The sequence below is a fragment of the Ictidomys tridecemlineatus genome, chromosome 7 (genome assembly GCF_052094955.1).
Source record: "Ictidomys tridecemlineatus isolate mIctTri1 chromosome 7, mIctTri1.hap1, whole genome shotgun sequence".
Taxonomy (NCBI): Eukaryota; Metazoa; Chordata; class Mammalia; order Rodentia; family Sciuridae; genus Ictidomys; species Ictidomys tridecemlineatus.
Window position 1 is genome coordinate 37,630,607 of NC_135483.1, and position 20,033 is coordinate 37,650,639.

Genomic DNA, 20,033 nt, shown 5'->3' on the forward strand with positions numbered 1-20,033 from the left:
GCCCTATTTTTTGTATTTTGCTTAGAGACAGGGTCTCATTGAGTTGCTTAGAGCCTCACCTTTGCTGAGGCTGGCTTTGAGTTTGCAATCCTCTAGTCTCAAGACTCCCAAACTGTTGGGATTACAGGCATACACCACTGTGCCCAGGTGGTCTCAAACTTCTATCCTCCTGCCTCAGCCTTCCAAGTAGCTGGGATTACAGATATGTACCACCATGCCTGGCTGATTCTGGGCAATTTGCTAAACTCTTTTTATTGAGCTGTATGGGGAAAAAATGATGTCATTTTCCTTCAGAGTTGTTCATCAGAATTAAGGGATGTTAAACTATTTTGTACATTGTATAGCATCATAAAAATGTAGCATCTAATTAATAATGCAAGATATTAGGATTTCAGTGGATATTGACTTCATGTTAAACAACCTTGTAGTAACCAAATTTTATACAGTTTTCTTTCTTCTTATTTTTTTTTTAAATTATGCCAATGCCGACTATATTGAAAGTTGTCATGGTGGGGTACTGGAAAAGTTTTCAATTAGCAATAATTGTGCCTCAGATGGACTTCATTGGCTTCAATACTGCCACTGCACAAAGCTAATTTTATACATTTTGCTTCTGCTGTTTTTCTTACTAGCCATATTTATACTTCTACCTTAATTTAGACTCTTATAATCAATCACACATGCAACACTGACTCATTAATCATAAATATTGCTGCCAGCTAAACATATCTAAGTTTTTATTATAACCTCACCCCACCCTGACCTGTCAAGCTTTTCCTGTGTGTCTGAATATGCTCAATTGGTTTATCTGAATAAAATCTAATTGAGCTCCCCTTGTTTCTTTCCTTCTAAAATTGCCTCCTCACATCTACTTACTGAAATCCTATCCCATCCTTAATAAAAATCCAAATAAATCCATCTTTTCTGGCTATCCAAGGAGAATAACCTTTCTTCTCTGAATATCTAGCACTTAATGTGGTATGTTATCAGATATCTTCCTTTTGTATGCCTTCCTTACCAAACTGAAATGTCTCTGAGGGTAAGAGCATCTTATATTTCTCCTTATTCCTCTAAGCATCTACCAGCACAATGCATTCTGCCTGGCTAATGAATTTGTGTGACCTTTACCAGAAACTAGCATCAATGAGGCACTTACCTTCATATTCAAATAAAGACTTTGAAAACAATGATAGCTTAATCTGCTTTATAGACTTAAGCTCTTTATCTCTTGTCATATATAGTTTCTGAATAAAGTTTTATCTAGACTTACTAAAATGACAAGGGAAGGTAATAAACAACACAGTTTAACATGAAATTTTTGCCAGGCGTGGTGGCGCATGCCTGTAATCCCAGCGGCTCAGGAGGCTAAGGCAGGAGGATCATGTGTTCAAAGCCAGCCTCAGCAACAGTGAGGTGCTAAGCAACTCAGTGAGAACCTGTCTCTAAATAAAATACAAAACAGGGCTGTGGATGTGTCTCATTGGTCGAGTGACCATGAGTTCAATCCCCAGTACCAAAAAAAAAAAAAAAAAAAAAAAAAAGCCACTTTTACTCTCTGGGCAAATATCGTTACTTTTCAAAGTGCCCAAGATGTGGCTCTGAGAGGAAAATGAAGATATGGTAATATATATATTAAAGTGTATAAGTAAACCTAAAATGTTTCTTTATAAGGAATGGTAATAAATCTAAATAATAGCAACTAAAAGGCAGTACTTTTAGGTGAGACAAAAAACAAGTTTTGGCATTAGAACAAGCTGAGTTCAAATCCTAGTACAAAAATTGTATGAAAATACAAAGGTGATCAGGCTTTGAAGTCCTTATCTGTAAATGGCACTGTTACTATCTGTCTGGAAGTTTTTATGAGGATTAGATATGACAGTAGAAATACAGACATTGAACTTAAGATGGGCCTGGGTTAGAACTGATCACCTTTCATAGTTTAGGTAATTAAGTCTCAGGTTTCTCATTTGTAAAATAGGTTTGAATCCATCTCTTCAGTGTTGTTGTGAGAATAAATAATGAATATAAATCATTAAAAAATGTCCACAAAGTCTTAAAAATGCATCTACTAAGTGCTCAATAAATTGTCCTCACAAGATATATAGGTAAATATATTCATACATATATACACATCTCACCTTGCATAATTCTGGCTGTATTACACTTTATAAATGTCCACTATTATAATTACTTCCTAACATAAATTTCAGAATGATAATTATAAACTTTGAACTGAATTTTATATCCTGTTACATCTAATTGGTATATAATTAATCAGAGATTAATGATAGCTCATTAATTATTCCAATTATAAAATTTTCAGGACAAATCAGGGAGGAGAAACAGAATTAAATAGAAATACTAATAGAAAGCCTAAGAACAAGAAAATAATGGGGGGATGTACATCTATACTAGGCACATGAACTATTTACTCTGTAAACACACAATCTGTTGTTATACTTTTATTTGTTAAAGCAAGTAATTTCTTATTCATTTTTCTGCCCAAAGCAAAGTCAGACATAAATTTAATTATTTCCCATAACCATCCTTTTATTTCAAGCCATTCCACCTACAGCTATTTTGCTCTATACCAATTTCACTGGGTTACAGTGGGAGAACTGATCTCACCAATTCTTCAAAGACATTCTGAAACTGCAAACATTAAGGAACTATAGGAACAATTTTGTACTACTATTCCATGGGGCTGGAGCTGCTGCATGCTAGCTTCTTAAAACCACTTACCTCTCTGCAGTTGTCACCACTCCCCCAAATGGGTAATGCATGGTTAAAAAAGACAGGTGGGTGGAGTAGTGGCCATTCAATGTACAAAAAGAAATTCAACAAGTCTCCCTCACAGCAGAAGGAACAATGTTAAGAGCTTCTTGTTTATTTTGCCAAATTCCAAACCAGATAAGTCAAGTAAATTTGGGCCAGTTCTAAAACCAGCAATTGGAAAATAAGATTTCAGGCAGGTAACATTTATGGGGTATTACATTTCTATTTTGGAAAACTTCACATCCAAAACAATGTGTTCATCCAAAACTTTTAATAACTTATTTTCCTAAGCAATGAACACTTGGTTAAATAAAACCAAACTGTCTAATAAAGGAGACAATTAGGTTTCCACCATGACAGAAATCTATTTTAACACTTAATACCACTGGACAAGTCTCCTAAGTATTTACAAGTACACTATCAACAAAGGAAACAACTCTATTTTTGAATAAGGGATAATATATAAATATGGATCTTACTCATACAAAAGGTGTTCAAGTCATGAATTATATAAATTATGATTGATGTAATGAATATTTACTAATACCGGCAATATTTAAAATATTTAGTGACACATCTTCTCTTTAAAAAAACAAACAAAAAAATAATAATAATGATAAAATAATCCAACAAACTTTCACCATCCATCCACTATGATTAATTCAGATTTACAGAGTTTCCTTAAATTGAAGATATACATAAAATCTTGTGAAACAGGAAAGCATCATTTTCATGTAACTGTCCTTATTAAAGCTTTATATCTAATTTCATACACTCCAAAACTTACCTTTTCATTTTTCTTGTCTGTCTCTGGTTGCTGCTTTGTTGTTACATTTCTAGGAGTTCGTACAATTTCATCCTCAGCCACTTCCACTGTTCGACCATTTGGCTGCATAGGCAACAAGAAAACATCATGTATCAAACTGATTGGCAGATCAAACCAAAGACTTAGGAAACAATGTTATCAATGAATACTACAATCAAAATATGGTCCCCTACCTAAATTCACAAGGTTGCTTTATATAGCAACATTATGGAAGACTTGATGGACCACTGTCCCTAATAACAGTCTTATATAACTATAATGAATTATAAACAAAATTATATACCAAAAATTTTCTGATCTCACTCAGGTATCAGCCCCTTCAAACAACAAAATAGAGGCACTGAAAAAATCTAAACTACATTTGTACCATAACCACCAGTTAGCCATGTAATCAAAACATCTGAGCCTTATTTCTATTTCTATAAAATGATACGATTGAGCTATTAAAAAGTCACCCCCCCATACTGCGGACTGAACCCCAGGGTACTTTACCATTGAACTAAGTATCTCCTCCACCCCCCACAGGGTCTAAGTTTCTTAGAGCCTAAGTTGCTGAGTCTGGCATCAAACTTTGCAATCCTCCTGCCTCAGCCTCTTGAGTCACTGAGATTACAGGTATGTGTCACCATGCTCAGCTCACAAAGCTTTTTAAAAGGCCAGAGAAAATATTTTAGGCTTTGTAGGCCATACAGACTCCACTTCAACAGAGTTCATTAACTCTTCCACTGTAGCACAAAAACAGCCTCAGATGATATATAAAGGAATGTTAGACAATCTCTAATATTACCTCTAATTATATAATTTAATGGCTCTACTGTTTTGGAATTAAGCAGATTTACCAATTCATTGCCAAAGGCTACCTCAGCTTTCCTAACATTCCTAAAATCATAAATAGCACTTAGAGGTATTCATGAGTAGAATAATGTCTGTGATGTCCAAATCCAGCTTTTTTTTTTCTTTTCAGATAAATATTTCTGAGCCCCATCAACGGAAATGCATATAGATTGATAAGTCTGAAGAATGGAGCCAAGGTATTCTTAACCTTTCTGAATCCTATCACTTCTTGTCACTTGTACATTCCCCTCATATTCAACAATATAGTAAATCAACACACTAGTTTTAAAGGCTTTACTTCCAGGGGCTGAGGTTGTGGCTCAGCAATAGAGGGCTCTCCTAGCATGTGTGAGACCCTGGATTCAATCCTCAGCACTACATAAAAATAATTAAAGGTATTGTGTCCAACTACAATAAGTTTATTATATAAACTAATATTTACATTAAAAAAATAAATATTTTTTTAAAAGCTTCACTTCCAGTTCTTGAATTAAAAAAAAAATTAATTGTAGATGGACACAGTATCTTCATTTATTTTTTTTAAATGTGATGCTGAGAATTGAACCCAGTGCTTCATACATGCTAGGCAACAGCTCTACCACTGAGCCATAAACCCAGCCCACAGAATAGAATTTGCTAGAATGCCTATCATTATAACACAGCTACACTCAAGAAAACAGTATGAATGTTTTAAGTTTCTATAATGTGATTTTTATCTGGATTTGTTAAAAAAAATCATGAATGTGGTTGTAGAAAAGAGACCATTTATATTTTGAAACTCAATTTGTAGGCTTTCCAAAGATTAGTGGCATAAAAACCAAAACAAAAGCTGTCTTTTAGGTGATTAAATTCCTAATGAATCAAAATTTAATCTGCCGGGTCTTAAGCAACTTGTTAAGTCAGACTGCTAATACCACTATCAGATTTCCTCACTCTTGATTTGGTTTTCTTTCTTTTGTTTTGCTTTGCCACTTTAATGTTGCCTCCTCTAATCTTTCTTTCTGTATCTGTGTTTATCCACAGAGTGGAGAGAGAGTGAGTGTGGATGAAGAAAAGGGATAACAAACCTTAGTAAGGCAGGTGAACTTATGGATGGATCTGTATCAGGAATTTAAAGCTGTTTAATTCTACTTTCCAATATCACCATATTACTTGTCTAGTCTCATGTGCTGTTTTTTTTTTTTTTTTTCCTTTTCTTTTCTATTCAGTAGAGGTAGGGTCTTACAGTGTTGCCTAGGCTGACCTCAAACAACTCATGCCTCAGTCTCCTAAGCAGCTGGGTCTATAGGTGTACACTGTCACACCCTGCTATCAGGCTATTCTTAGTTTATGCTATCCTCTCTAGCCAAACTTTTCTGATATCCTGTGGTTAGCCTCATCTAAGTAAGTCTTAAACTAATTGAATGATCTTGTGGCTACAATTCCACAGCTTCTTATATCTTCAACTAACAACTCACAAGGGTTACATCTGCAAAATTTCGTTTTAATTAATCCCTTCAGGCACTGTCATGGACAGTTATATACCATCTCTATTTAACTCATGTAAATGACTAGTAAGTCATTTAAATTTATTTATTAAAGGCTAAGTGATAAAAAAAAAAATCAAGTGGTCAAAGATGTCTTTAAAACTTATACTATATATTTGAGACCAGCTGTAAACATTGTTGATGGAGTCTCCTAAATAAAAGATGAAGCAATCTTTCCTTTCAAACAAATTCAAGTCTAAAGTCCTCAATCAGTGATCAACAGTGCTCTTACAATTGGGAACATTCAGCTTCCATTTCATAGACTCTGAAATGATCACCAAACTAGAGGTGTTCACATGCTCCTACAAAATGCCAAGTTCAATTTTGTCTTGTCTTTATAACATTAACCTATGTAATGTCTATGTCTGCAGCTAGACCAGTTTGGGTCTAACACTGGTCTGTAATAGAGAGAAAAACTGGTCTATTACAGACCTCTATTTTCCACCAACCCTGGGGATTTATATAGTTCTCACCACTACTGGGATTCCCAAAGCCATTAACAACCCTCCCACACACCTGATTTTTTTTAATTTTTAAAATTAAATAATTAAACAATAAGCTTCCTACCCCCCAAGACTAAAGCCCATAGAATTCTTGGATAGCAGGAACAAATAAACACTACAGTGGTTGTCCTATCAAATAGCAGCACCAATATATGTTCTGCCACTAGCTGTTCCAGAGAAATTAACCATATTTAAATTAGCAGATTTCTAAATCAGAGCATATTATATAGATCTACTCACATGAAAAGGAAATAATTGCAGACCAACACTTACCTAATATGTCTGCCCCTGTGACTGTCAATATGCATTTTATAAGAAAATATTGTTTTCTCTTATCCTGGAGCTTTATATTTATTTACTGGATTTCTACAGATTAGCAATTACATGGACCTCTCTTTATGACCTAGTTTTAAATTCTCTGGAGAGCTTTAATGTGTTCCCCTCCAGAGTCAAAATTAATTTCATATGTAGTGAACAATCTGTATATTTAAGCCAAAGAGGTCTTTTAAATTTTGTGAGAATCAACCAGTAATAGTAAAATGATAAAACCATTTCATTTATATGGATAAACTCCTTAGAGGCATCACAATATAACTTATTGTTATAACCCCTCAACTCCCTCCTTGGATTCTTTTTTCAAATGCATGCACAGAAGAACATATTGTGTGTGTGTGTGCTAGCAGGGGTGGTAGTAAATCAGAACAAGAATACCTAGCTGAAACCAGAATGGAATGGACAAGGGGGCCACAAAGCAGGAGAACTGTTTATTTTATTATTCCCATTTTCAAGGAAATAAAATTGTTCATGTTAACCAATCGATAGTTTATTAGTTCCATACAATTTTATAAATATTTAGTTAAGTAAGGGCTAGGGACTGTGGGAACAGGAATATATAAAAAGAATTTACCCTGAAGGAGTTTTAAGGTTCAGGATGACAGGTATGTTTAATAATAGACTTTTACTTCATTTGAGACTTTACTTGTGAAACTGATTTTAAATTGCAAAAGAAATCTATATTGGAGGCAAGAATTTAAAAGGTTTAATATTAGACTTCTAAAATGAAATTATGTGGAACCCTATTTTCACTTAGTTAAGTAAATTTTTTTTCTAGTCACAAAATGTAAAGATCATAAATTACTTCTTTAGGTTTAAAAATTAGAAGGGTAGCCTACCAACTACCCCCAACACCAAAAAAAAAAAAAAAAAAAAGGAATATGAAAAGACCAGGGGTTTTAGAATTGGACAAACCTGGGATCAAGGCCTAACATTTATGGTTAATCACTGTGATTTTAAGCATTTCCCTTGACTTAATCCTTGATTTCAACATTTAGTAAATATGAGTTGTACTTGACTTACAGATTCTCACCAAATCAGAGCCCATGTGAAAGCATACTTGCTCAAGAAATAGTTTCTTTCCTTCTAATATCTTTTATTCTGCAAAACTATAATGGTCCACCATCCTCTAACCTCATGTTCAAGTATTAAGGTCACTTTTATACTAGTAAGTTCAAAATAAATGTTAAGTCCTGGTGGTCAAAAGGACATGGATATGCACCTGTCAGGCCCAATGCTGCAGAATCAAATTCTTTTGGTAAGTTAATAGACTACAAATGATAAGAAACTATATCTTTTCAGAGGCTGAAAATAGTTTAGGCTTGTTCTATAGACAGCACTGTTAACTTTTAAAAACAGTGCTTAGAGTCTGTTGCAGTGGTACGTACCTATAATCCCTGTGGCTTGGGTCGCTGAAGTAGGAGAGTCACAAGTCTGAGGGCAGCCTCAGCAACTTAGCAAGGCCTTAAACAACTTAGTAAGACCCCACCTCAAACAAACAAACAAACAAGCAAACAAATAGGGCTACAGATGTATTTCAGTGGTAAAAATCACCCAGTACAGGGTTCAATCCCCCAGTACTCCAAAACAACAATAACAGCAACAACAACAAACCATTGCTTATAGTTCTATTGTTTTCTAAAACAAAAAAATCAGGGGCTGGGGATGTGGCTCAAGCGGTAGCGCGCTTGCGTAGCATGTGTGCGGCCCGGGTTCGATCCTCAGCAGCACCACATACCAAAGATGTTGTGTCCGCCGAGAACTAAAAAAAAATAAATAAATGTTAAAATTCTCTCTCTCTCACTCTCTCTTAGAAAAAAAAAAAAAAAGAGACAAGACAGTCTCATGGAACATGTAGGTCTCAGGCAGGGCCTGGGACCAAGGAAGCTTTAAATCAGACTATTCACTCATGTGTTCATTCACCAAATATTCAATAAGCAAACAACGCAGTAGAATAACATGTAAATCCTTAAAAAAGAAAAGCCAAAATCTCTGCTCTCAAAAATCTTAGAACCCAGCAAGGGAAGACAAGTATACAATAAAACATACTAAAATACAAGACAAAAAGCACATCCCCCCCCCTTCAAGAGTATGAGTTTGGGGGCTGTGGCTACGGCTCTGCGGTAGCACACTTGCCTGGCATGTGTGAGCACTGGGTTCTATTCTCAGCACCACATATAAATAAGTAAAATAAAGGTGATCAATAACTCTGGACAAGTTACTAATTTATTAGATTCTCAATTTGCTTAACTGAAAGTTATGCATATAGGAGGCAAAAGTGTGTGTATGTTTGTGTGTCTAAAGCTTTGAATATACACATATTCAATACACATACATACACATCTATAATATAATGCATACATATGTAATGTTCATCATAAAAAAGAAAAGGCAAGTCATTATGGAAATTCAGAATAGGCATCAGTACAAGGCTGACAAGTTAGACCATAATACAGCCTAATGAGTTGATACAAATTCCAGATAGAGTAATTTGTCATTTTGTTTGAAAATACAAATTATGTATTTTTCTTCCTGCCAAATGTTTTGCACATTATCAACTACATAAACTACAGTTTCAGTCAGGTAATTTACCTACTATTTTAAAATTCAACCCCAATTTTAAACTTCTTAGAACTCAAAGAACAATCTTACAAATAGTATCTACAACTAAAATTTTTCTAAATCTTATTATATATCCTGAGATATTTCATGTAGCAGTAAAGATCTATGTGTTCCCAAACAACTGGCCAAAAGTTCATATCTTTTTGGAGATTACCCACTATTCTTCTTATTAACAGTATCAGGAATGTTCAGGGCTACTTTTATGGGATGGGGAGATGAAAATATCTATCATGTGACTGAATTATGTTAAGGATGATCTTTAAATAATGAAACCCAATCACTGATTTTCAGTTTTACTCTGATGGGTACTGAGATGAGGACTACAGGTGACAGAGCAGACACATTAATGAGACACTTCTTTCTTAAATCCTGACAGATATATTCTAGATGGCCAGCATTCAGTGCAATAATTTGAAAACTACAAGGAGAGTTGGAAAGAAAATAGTAAGTTTTTAAACTGGTCAAATAAACACCAACTGCTCACTCAGATCCTTGATTTTGCTTGAATAATAATTTAAAGGCTGCTCTACCTTGAGTAGTAGTATACTAATTAACAAAGCTAAAACACAATAAAAACAAGTGTTCAGAGAGTTTATTGCTGGTTTTGGTAGCTGAAAGTGAATAAAACTATTAAAAAGGTCTTTTATGTTAGGACTCTGATGGAATACAAAAGATGAAAAAGTTCTGTCATATAAGCCAATAGAGCTAAAATTCTGGAGCTTTTGTAAAGGTCATTATAATTGTCAGTGGAAACTTCTGATTACTCTAAAAGTAAAATTTAAAAGCAATAAAGTTATAACTCACTGGGTAAACTGGATTTGTTCTCTGAGTAAAATTTAATATCCTGGAACATGGCATTAAAACCATAGAGGTATAGTGGAAATAACACAAAGTTCTTAGAGTAGAAATTAGGATACTGTTTTGCCTTTGAAACTCCTTTACTCTACATACTTTGACTAAGTCACTAAATCTCTCTAAATCTCAAGATTTCTCTTTGTGAAATCAGGAATATTTGCTTTACTCATCACTTGCAGATTCTTAACCAAATGATTATTCTTTAAGAATTAAAACAAAGAGGGATAGTGATTTAAAAATTAAAAAAAAAAAAACTATGCAAGTGACACTTTTAATATTGCCAGCAAAAACCACTGTCTAAAAATAAAGAAAACCAACATTGCTACTGGGAATATAATAAAAGGCAAATTTATTTAGGTTAATAACAGATCACCCAATTAAACCATGAGCTGTCATTTCAGCCACTTCATTCAGCATTTAGTTCAACAAATAATTAATGAAGTCTTCATATGTCAGGCAATATTTGCCACTGGCTTACAATCTTGTCTAAGAATAGTCTAGGAAAAGACCTCAAAAAAGAAATGGATAAGTAAGTAAATAAGTTACAAACTGATAATTATGAAGGAAAGATAACAGTCTTAGGACAGAAAATAGAAGAGGACACCTATTTCAAATAGGGTTATCAGGAAAGGATTTTCTGGGAAGTTTTTATTTTTTGACATTCCCAAAGAATGAAGCCAGGGGTGCTCTACCACATAGCTAAATACTAAATACTTTTTCCAATTTTTTTATTTTGAGACAAGATCTCTCTAAATTGCTAAGGCTGGCCTTGGATTTACAATCCTCCTGCCTTAGCCTCTTGAGTCACTAGGATTATAATTAGTACCATGAGTTCTGGTACTGCTGGTCTTGGGTTCAATGTTAATGAATCAAGTTTATTAAATAAGCCAACTGGGAAGGTCATATGTAAAGGTAAGATCTAAAGGCTGATTAGAGTAGTGAGGAAAAGACTGTTCCAGAAACATCAGTTCATGTAAAAGCAATCGACTGTCAAAGAGTCCAAAGAACTGAAAAAATATCACCATGGTCATAAATGAGAGGAAACTAACCCAATCAGCTTGATGGGGAGGTGGGAAACAGGTGCTGAGCTATGTTGGACAAGAAAAGAGGTTTTGATTTTGAGTACAAAAGCTACTCAAGTGATGGTTTTAGGCAAGACGGTGACTCTGAGCTTGGAGGAGTGGCTCAGTAGTACAGAGCTTGCCTTACATCTGGTTAGATCCTAGATTAGATCCTCAGCATTAAAAAAAAAAGAATTTTTGGTAAGACGTTAAGAACTGGAGGCAGTCAAGGGATGGTTACTGCAGAAGCTGATGAGCTAAGGTGACAGTAGCAAGACAGAGAAGTCAGACTGAATATATTATGAAGATAAAACTGATGGTACTTTGTTTATGGATTAGACACGAAGTTAAAAAAAGGTTAAAATCAAGGATGATTCAAAACGCTTGAATATGGGTATAATTTACCACTTACAGAAATGGGGAAGACTTGGGGAGGACAGGAAACATTTGTTATGAGGATGTTGAAGTTTGATATAAATGTCAAAATTCAAACTACAGAAAAGTATACATTAGACATGAGGTTCTGGAGATGAGAAGAAGAGTTCAAATACAGACACAGACTAATAAAGGTCGATCTCACTATTCATAGATTCTGCATTGGTGATTTTTGCCTACTCACTAAAATTTGTAACCACAAAAACCAATACTTGCTGTCATTTGAGAACATGCACAGAGCTGCAAATAATTTGCATTGCCCTACAGACAATTCCTAGCTAAGGTCAAGGTAATATTCCATCTTCAAATTTCAGTTCTCATATTTAATATTTATTTTTTTAGGTGGTGCTGGGGATTGAACCCAGGGCCTTGCTAGGCAAGCATTCTACCAACTGAGCTATATGCCCAGCCCCAGCAGTTCTCATAAACAAGTGTCCTTTTTGAAGTCTATTTAAAGTCATATATTTTGCATTTTTAAGCTTTTTTTTTTTGGGGGGGGGGGCAATTCTGTTTTAATATGGCCCCCAATTATAGTGCTGTTTAATGTTCCGAAGTGATTTACAAAAAGGATGCAATGTACCTTACAGAAAATATGCATGAGTTCTGGTACTGCTGGTCATGGGTTCAATGTTAATGAATCAAGTTTATTAAATAAGGTGTCTTTAAACAGAAGCATACATAAAGCAAGACTATGTATTAATTGGTTGTTGATAATATTGTTTTACAGGCTTCAGGAACCTAACCTTGCATTTTCTCTGAGTTCTAGTCAGTACTCAATAACTGAATGTTTGCAGAGACTTCATTGAACATAACTATGTAAATAATAAGATTCAACTACATTGATTTGTTCCATTGCTGATTATAAAGTACCTCCTATATGTGTAACCACTATCAATGTACTCTATGCTGCCAAAATGCACAATGAGGAGATATTTAGATACTTGCTGAATGATTACAGATACATGTGAAAGGGGAGTATCAGGCCATTTTGATTTAAAAACATGGCAACAGCTTCTGCTAAATACAGGATATTTTGCTATATGTTCCAGAAACATACAACTGTAGCTGAAGAGCTAGGAAGACTTTAAAGTTGAGGTGGCACTGCAGCTGGGTCTTGAAGGAAAAGTAAAAATTGGTAGAAAGAAAGAAAGGGCTTTTTCATAGACAACAGAGGGAGACAGAGAAGTGTAACTGAGCGGAATTCCTTCTTAGGGATAATGATGAGAGACAAACATAAGACAGGGTTAGATAATGAAGAGACTTGCTGCCATATCTTATACTATGGATTTTATTCAACATATGTCAGAGAAACTTACTGAAAAGAGGTAAACATGAAAGTCAAATGATTAGGGCTGGACTTCAAAAGATTCAACTAGCATGAGTAGGTAGAAAAGTTTGGCAATAAAGACAGGAAGCAGGAAAACCAGTCAGGATACTGTTTGAACAGTCTACGCAAAAAGCAATAAAATTCCTAAAGTAGGGCATTGTCATTAGTACTAGAATAATTTATTGGATGTAGAAGGATGGACCTTTCAAAATCATAGCCAGATTAGGCAAACAACATCTCAAATGTAAAAATAAAAAGGCGGCTCATATGACTATTTATCTGGCCTGATTAAAAGTTGTATAGGGCTGGGGTTGTAGCACAGTGGTAGAGAGCTTGCCTGGCAAGTGTGAGGTCCTGTGTTCAACCTCTGCACTGCATACAAATAAATAAATAAAATACAAGATCCATTAACAACTATTAAAAAAAAAGTTGTATAAATACTCTGGTGGGATATCTTACTATATCATACATTTAATAATAATTTTACTAGTGCCAAGTACTATGCACAGTTATATAGTAGCAAACAAGACTAAATACTACTGTTTATTAAGTTTCAAGATACTGACAATTACACTACAGCAAATCTTCTTACATTAATATGTAAACTTGTTCACTAAAATAAATTTTCTTAAGTTGATTTTGTGAAAAATTCATGTTTCACTTTATTTACTGAGTGTCTATTTAAAATCCACATTAAACTATGTATTATAAAAAATACATGGAAAAACTTATTCCTAAATATACCAAGAACTAATCCAGTGAAAAGTGTTCCCCTTTCTCACTTTAAAAGTGGAACATCTGCAATTCATACCCTAAAGGGCTTATGGCAAGACATTATTAGGGGATAAAAACCAAATTGATAAAAGAATTTTTAAAAATGTTCAAGAATAGGTTGAAATTAATATAGATTTAAGAAGCTAAATACCACCTACTGTACAAATGAAGACAAACTATTACAGACAAATTTCGAAAAGGAGGATCCAAAAATTTGGAATGATTTAAAAGAAACTAAAAATAATGAAATTAGGGCTGAGGTTGTGGCTCAGTGGTTGACCCCTTGCTTTGCATGCATGAGGCAATGGGTTTAGTCCTCAGCAACACACACACACACACACAAAAAATAAATACACAATGAAATTTTAAAAAGAAAGATGAAAGTTACATTACATTTAAGCAAAATGTCCTAAAGCAATATGAAATGTCCTTTCAAAGAAATCACAGTAGATCTTATGTTATACTATGGATCCCAAAGCCCTATTCCAGTGTGTAAATTTTGAAATATAGAAAATAGTACTGGGATCAAGGAACCCAGGGGTGCTTACCACTCAGCTATACTTGCAGTCCCTTTTTTCAAGAGCGGCCCCGCCCCCCAGCCTAACTAAGTAGCCCAGCTGGCCTTAAACTTGCAATCCTCCTGCTGCATCCTCTAAAATAGTTAGGATGAGTAACTATTTGCAGGGTGCTACCAGTTTGGCCAACACAACCAGACCCAGTCACAAAACACAAACAAGAACAAAATAAAAAATTGTAACAACAACAACAACAACAAAAGCATATTTCCCTAGACCCAGGCTCAGAGATTTTTAATGTTTAAAATCTGTGGTAACACTCAGAGATCTATATCTATATATCTATATCTATATATAAAATGAGTATTCTAAGTTACTCTTATTACAAATAGCCAGGACACTTTGAGGACTCCTTCAGGGTTTTAACTCAACTAAGATCTTCAATTTATAAACAAGATAAGCTAAAAAGATAAGGTTAAACTCGTTACAAGTTTAGAGTTCCCCGTTCCTGCCAGGCTGGTAAATTGTCTTCCTCCAACCCTGGGCCTTTGTGGTATCTCAGGCCTGCCTCTCCCACTACCTGGCTCCTACCCCTTACCCACTTTAAAAGCCAACTTTGTGATTAGGTATTTGGTGCCTACCTGGAATAACAGGTACTGTTAAGTTTTTTGAGTACAGTAGTCCCTTGGCATCCATAAGGGACTGGTTGGGATCCCTAACGATATAAAAATCTGCAGATGCAGTTCCTTACATAAAATGTAGTATTGCTTATTACCTATACACATCCTCACATTCTTTAAATCATCGTTAGATTACATGTAAGGCTTAATACAATGTAAATGCTAAGTAAGTAGTGTTGTACTATATATTGGTTAGTGAATAATTATAAGAAGAGTCTATGGTATTTAGCGCATGTATAATTTTATAAATTTAAAAATATATGTTTTGCTCCCCAGTTGGTTGAATTCATGGATGCAGAACCCACTGTGTATCTTCTATAACTGAAATAAAGAACTCCCTGGGGAGAAAGAGAGCTTTTACTTTTGTATCCCCTTCAGAGTGACATAAAATATTGTATCTCTTTTTACTGCCTTTTATTTGTAGGTAGTACCTTGATTTTTCTTCAAGTAAATCCTTAGAGTACACTGCAAGGTACATAATGAGTACTAAACAAAGGGTGGATTATACTTAGCCACATAAAGCAGTATTTTTCTGTGGATCATGCCTCACAATCAAATGTGAAACCAACAAATGTGATCCAATTTAGAATACTGTATCTCTTTTTACTGCCTTTTATTTGTAGGTAATACCTTGATAACATCTTCAACATTTTGATAAGTGAACATTTACTTTCTCACCCAATTAATATTTCATCATCCAGTCAGTGTCCCTATTCTCCACTTCTCAAAGCCAATTCTAGGTTTATTTACTTATTCATTTCCCCATTTCTTAACTCAAAAGAGGCGGTAAGCCCTAAATCAAATGTGCATTTTTCATAGTGTCAAGTGTTCACCAATCTGTTCCTTCTTCAGATGAGTCATCTGAATGTTATGATGCACTTCAGATGGGCTCTTTGGAGCACCTGTCTCTTGCCTCAAGTCCATCTGAAATTCTAGATGTCCCAAATAGGGCCTTGAAATTTTCACAACCTGCCACATCTGCACAGGGTTTAGGATTAATACGTGTGGGTCGTCCCCCCCAACCCCAAGATCACCTTCTTTACCCTAGAGCCAGGTTCTTTAATTCATCATAACATTACTTTCTGGCAATCCTTGGTGCTCTCTGCATTTTTATTATGTTCCAAGTCAGTTCTATTTCTTTCTTCTCCTAAGTTGTGCCCTTTCTAGCTTTCATATCTTGCACTTCCTAATCAGCAAGCAAAACATCAATGTTTAACTAATTGATTGTGACCTGTCACATCTCTAATATAGCCTTATTTTTGTATTGTTACCAACAATATTCTCATAAGTTTGAATTTATACTCCACTTCCCTCAATAACTTTTCTAAATCCATCCAATGGAATGAGTCTCCCACCCTCCAAACCTCATTAATACTCTGTTCACATCTCTGTTAGCACCTAGCAGTCTGCAATATTATAGTTATTTATGAATCGGTATCCTGTGATTGACTCTTAACTCCTATGTGCATACCTCATACTGCCAACCAAACACAACAGCGTGCACTTTTCATAGTAAGGATTACTGAATTAGAGCTTTGTAATGTTGTGAACAACCAATAAAAAAAATAAAAAATTAAAAAAAAAGGATTACTGAATTATACTGAAAGGCAAAAATTAATTACGTGAATAAAAAAATAGGATAAGGGATATTTCTAACTCTGCATGACCTCCATATTCTCAATGTGCTCAACTTGTAAAGCATTTTAAAAATATGAAACTAAGAAAGATATAAAGGGGAAAACCACCAGAAAAATGGCAATAAAGAATGTACAAGTAAAACATGAAGGTATGACAAAAGGGATACGATGCCCTCTGCATTTCCACACGTGGTCCAGTAAATTGGTGCCTGAAACCCTCAACCTTCACCATTCTGCCCCGTCATCCCCTTTTATCCTATTTCAAAAACCTCCCACATCATGGAGTGCACAACAGTCCACTTCGCTTAGCTTGCCTGAGCTCTTTCTCTTTGTGGCCAAATACCCCTGAAGAATATTGGGAAGCCGACTCTCACTTGCCTTGTTTCTGTTCTGGCCTCCCTTGGCCCAACTCACCAGACCAAGAGTGGGCAACCATTTCCCTTTAAAGTCCCAACTAAAATGGAAGCGGGTCTAGATCTGGACACCCTTAATCCTCTGTAAGCCCGAGTTTTTAGGTCACCGAATTTCTGGCTACGGTCTTAGTGTGACTTGAGAGCGATCTTCCAGGTGTACTCTTTGCACAACTTCCCAACACCGCCTTTAAGGTCCCATTACCCTCCACGTGCAGCCTACCCTTAAGGTAGGCCTTAAGGTAAGGTATGTTATTCTAGTGTCAAGGTTCCTGAAGGTGGTTTGACCTCTGAGTATTCTTGTTTATACTTAACTCAGAGCATCTAACTTCCTTCCTGGAAAACTGGGCTTCTCTACCCGCCCTTATACCTCCGGAGTTTCCCCTACTCCCCAAAGTAACATGCCCACCTATCACTTATTCCTCCACTTTGGCAGATCTGCGCCTCGGCTGTCGCCTAACCACACTCTATTTGCTCCCTGGCTGGAGCTCGGCCCTCCCCTCGCTCGAAGGTCGCGGCGCCGGCACGCTGTACCTGTCCCTCACCCCTACTCACTTTGGGTTTCTCGGGCAGCTTCTTCCGGTTCTTCTTCTTTTGCTCCTCGCCTCGGAGATTCTTTAGCAAGGTTAGGTCGTCAGGGGCTGAAGCTGGCACGGCTGCCGCCTCCTCCCGCTTGCGGGGCGGGCTCCTCCGCTTCTTGCGGGCGCCGGCGCAAGCTGCGGCCCAGCCATAGCCCAGTAGGAAGAGCAGCAGCAGCCCGAGTGCGCCGGTGCCTACCAGGATCACCCAGCCCGGGTACCGCTTCGGCTCCAGCCCCAGGTCTAGGCCCAGCTCCGTGCGCAGGAAGCCTAGGCCGACCGACAGCATTTCCCGCAGCCGGGCCGAGCCCTCCTCGGCCTGCTGGGCCAGCTCGTCCTGCCAGCTTCGTGCAGCCATCTTCCCTCCGGTCAGGGGGACTTGAAGGATGACGCTGGGCGCAGAGACGCCGTGGAAGAGTCAAAGGAAGCGACGATTGCCGGGCCACCTCAGGCCGAGCGCATCGCGGCCGCTCTTCGCGCCGGAGCCGGCGATCGGCCGCTGCCGCCGCGGGGAGGACAGAGGGGCTCCCAGGTTCCCCCTATCAGCCTCACTCCGCCGCCGCCGCCAGGAGGAGAGCGGGGCGAAGGGAGGGAGTGTCTCCAGTGGCGACCGCTAAGCGGCGTCTCGGCGCTAGCGCCAGGCCCCGCTGTCCTCCCTCGGCGGAACAATGGCGGCTCCGGCCGCGATCCACGCCGCGCGCGGGGATGGCCGCGGGTCACGTGGGTGCGGTGGGCGGGGCGTGGGTGTCACGTGGGCGCGGGAGGGGCTGGGCGGGAAGAGAACCGTGGCGCGAAGGCGTGGCGGTGGCGGGTACCGGCCCGGCAGAGAAGTGGAACCTAGGGATTGGTGACCCGGGACTGGGGGCTGGAAGACTTAATTGGAGGAAGCCCCGCAGGTGGGCCGGTAACACAGAGATAGTCGGGATGCTCTGAATGAGTGCAACGGAAGGGTGCTCGTGGAGGGCGGGCTCGGGGAGAATGGTGAAGAGCGAGGAACCCGAGCACGGGGTCTGGGTCAAATTCTCTCTGGGTAGAGGTGTAGGGCTTTTCATTCTTATTTTTCTTTTCTTTTCCTTTCTTCTTTCTTTCTTTTTTTTCTTTCTTGGAGTGATGTTGAAACGAAAGCGCCTTTTTCTTCCTTAGGTTACCAGTCAGCTAGATGCTTCCAGAGTGCATTCAGTGGAGTCGGAAGCCAGGCACCCACCCCTCCTCCTAGGGTGAAGCTGGGTTTAATTCACCAAGTGGATATTTATCTTCGGGCCAACTGTTAATATTGAGTGTCTGCCCTCTGCTAGCCATTCTAGAGCGTGTTTGCGTTGTTGAGCTCATTCAGTCGTGCTGTTTTTAGTATCCAGAATAAAAAATTCTGAAAGCTTGTGGGCGGTACTATTATTTTGCTGCTAATTTGTAACTTTCTATAAGAAATAATGAGAGGAAGCTCATTAGATTGTGTTTACGTGTAGAGGTAGCTTCCTCGTTACGTTTTATTTTAAGGTTTTTTACAACGCATTAAAAGGAGTTTTAAAAATTCTATTTTTGTGTGCTCTGTGGACCAACTGTGAGATGTAGCTTTAGAAGGGAATGAATTGCCTTTTCAGATTTTAATTTCAAAGATGTTTGGGGACTGCCTTAGGGTGTTTAAATTTCATTTTTTTCTGTAAGAAAACAATGTTTTAGCATTAAATGATCATTAGTATGTAAACAAGTGAACTAAGTACAAGAACCCAATGCCAAAAATATGTCAAGTATTTTGACCTACTTTTTAGCAGTTGTAGCATGTTGTGATTAGTGGGTGGAAGGGAGTTTTGTAATAATAAAAATAAACTTCTGCTAAACTTTATGTAGGCTTATAATTAAATGCTGTAAATTATAAAGTCAGAAACTTAGAAGATGTCATTGGAATCTGCTTAAGCTCTAAAAATTAACAAATTCCATTCATATTTTTGAAAAAAGATTTACATATTTGTTATGGTTCCAGACATGAAGGGTCATGATTTCCTAAGAAGTTCCGCTGGCCAGTCTAGATTTAACTCCTGTGAATTTATAGATTAAACTTACAATAATAGTAGTGAAGTATTCGACTCCCAAATCATATTATTTTTTTTTGTAACTGTAATCTTAAAAACAGGAAACAAATGTTTCCTATATTGATAATACAAATATACTCATTTTTTAAGTTTCTCCTCATCTTTCCATGTATTTATATTTTGAAAAGAAAAATGGGGTCATCTGCTGTTTACTGTTTTCCACTTAATATAGACATGAGCGTTCATGTCAATTAATAAAAATCATCTGATAAAGCCTACCAAGAACTCTGCTGCTGCAGTCACACAAAGTTATGT

The 20,033-nt window shown here is 37.1% G+C and overlaps 1 protein-coding gene, 1 long non-coding RNA gene and 1 other non-coding gene across 9 annotated transcripts in view; 1 reads left to right on the forward strand and 2 right to left on the reverse strand.

The window, feature by feature from the left end:
* The window catches only part of Mtdh (metadherin), a 64,903-nt gene extending 46,521 nt beyond the window's left edge, over positions 1–18,382 (reverse strand). For 3 of the 7 annotated variants that reach the window (XM_040293832.2, XM_013357006.4, XM_005316318.5), the window contains exons 1-2: positions 17,669–18,375; positions 3,563–3,664 (exon numbers count right to left, since the gene is read on the reverse strand). In XM_040293832.2, the coding sequence (XP_040149766.2) occupies positions 3,563–3,664; positions 17,669–18,049 (483 nt within the window). In that variant the 5' untranslated portion in view covers positions 18,050–18,375. Of the gene's footprint in view, positions 1–3,562; positions 3,665–17,668 lie in introns of all 7 variants that reach the window. The other 4 variants (XM_013357001.4, XM_013356998.4, XM_078016889.1 and 1 more) reach the window with 3 other exon arrangements.
* On the reverse strand, positions 459–594 carry LOC120883854 (U4 spliceosomal RNA). Its single transcript, XR_013424522.1, has one exon. It is a non-coding gene; the product is annotated as a U4 spliceosomal RNA (small nuclear RNA).
* Positions 18,383–18,444: 62 nt separating the features above from the next.
* LOC110597584 (uncharacterized) lies at positions 18,445–19,066 on the forward strand. The gene is made up of 2 exons (XR_002483327.3): positions 18,445–18,587; positions 18,835–19,066. It is a non-coding gene; the product is annotated as an uncharacterized LOC110597584 (long non-coding RNA).
* Positions 19,067–20,033: the final 967 nt, after the last annotated feature.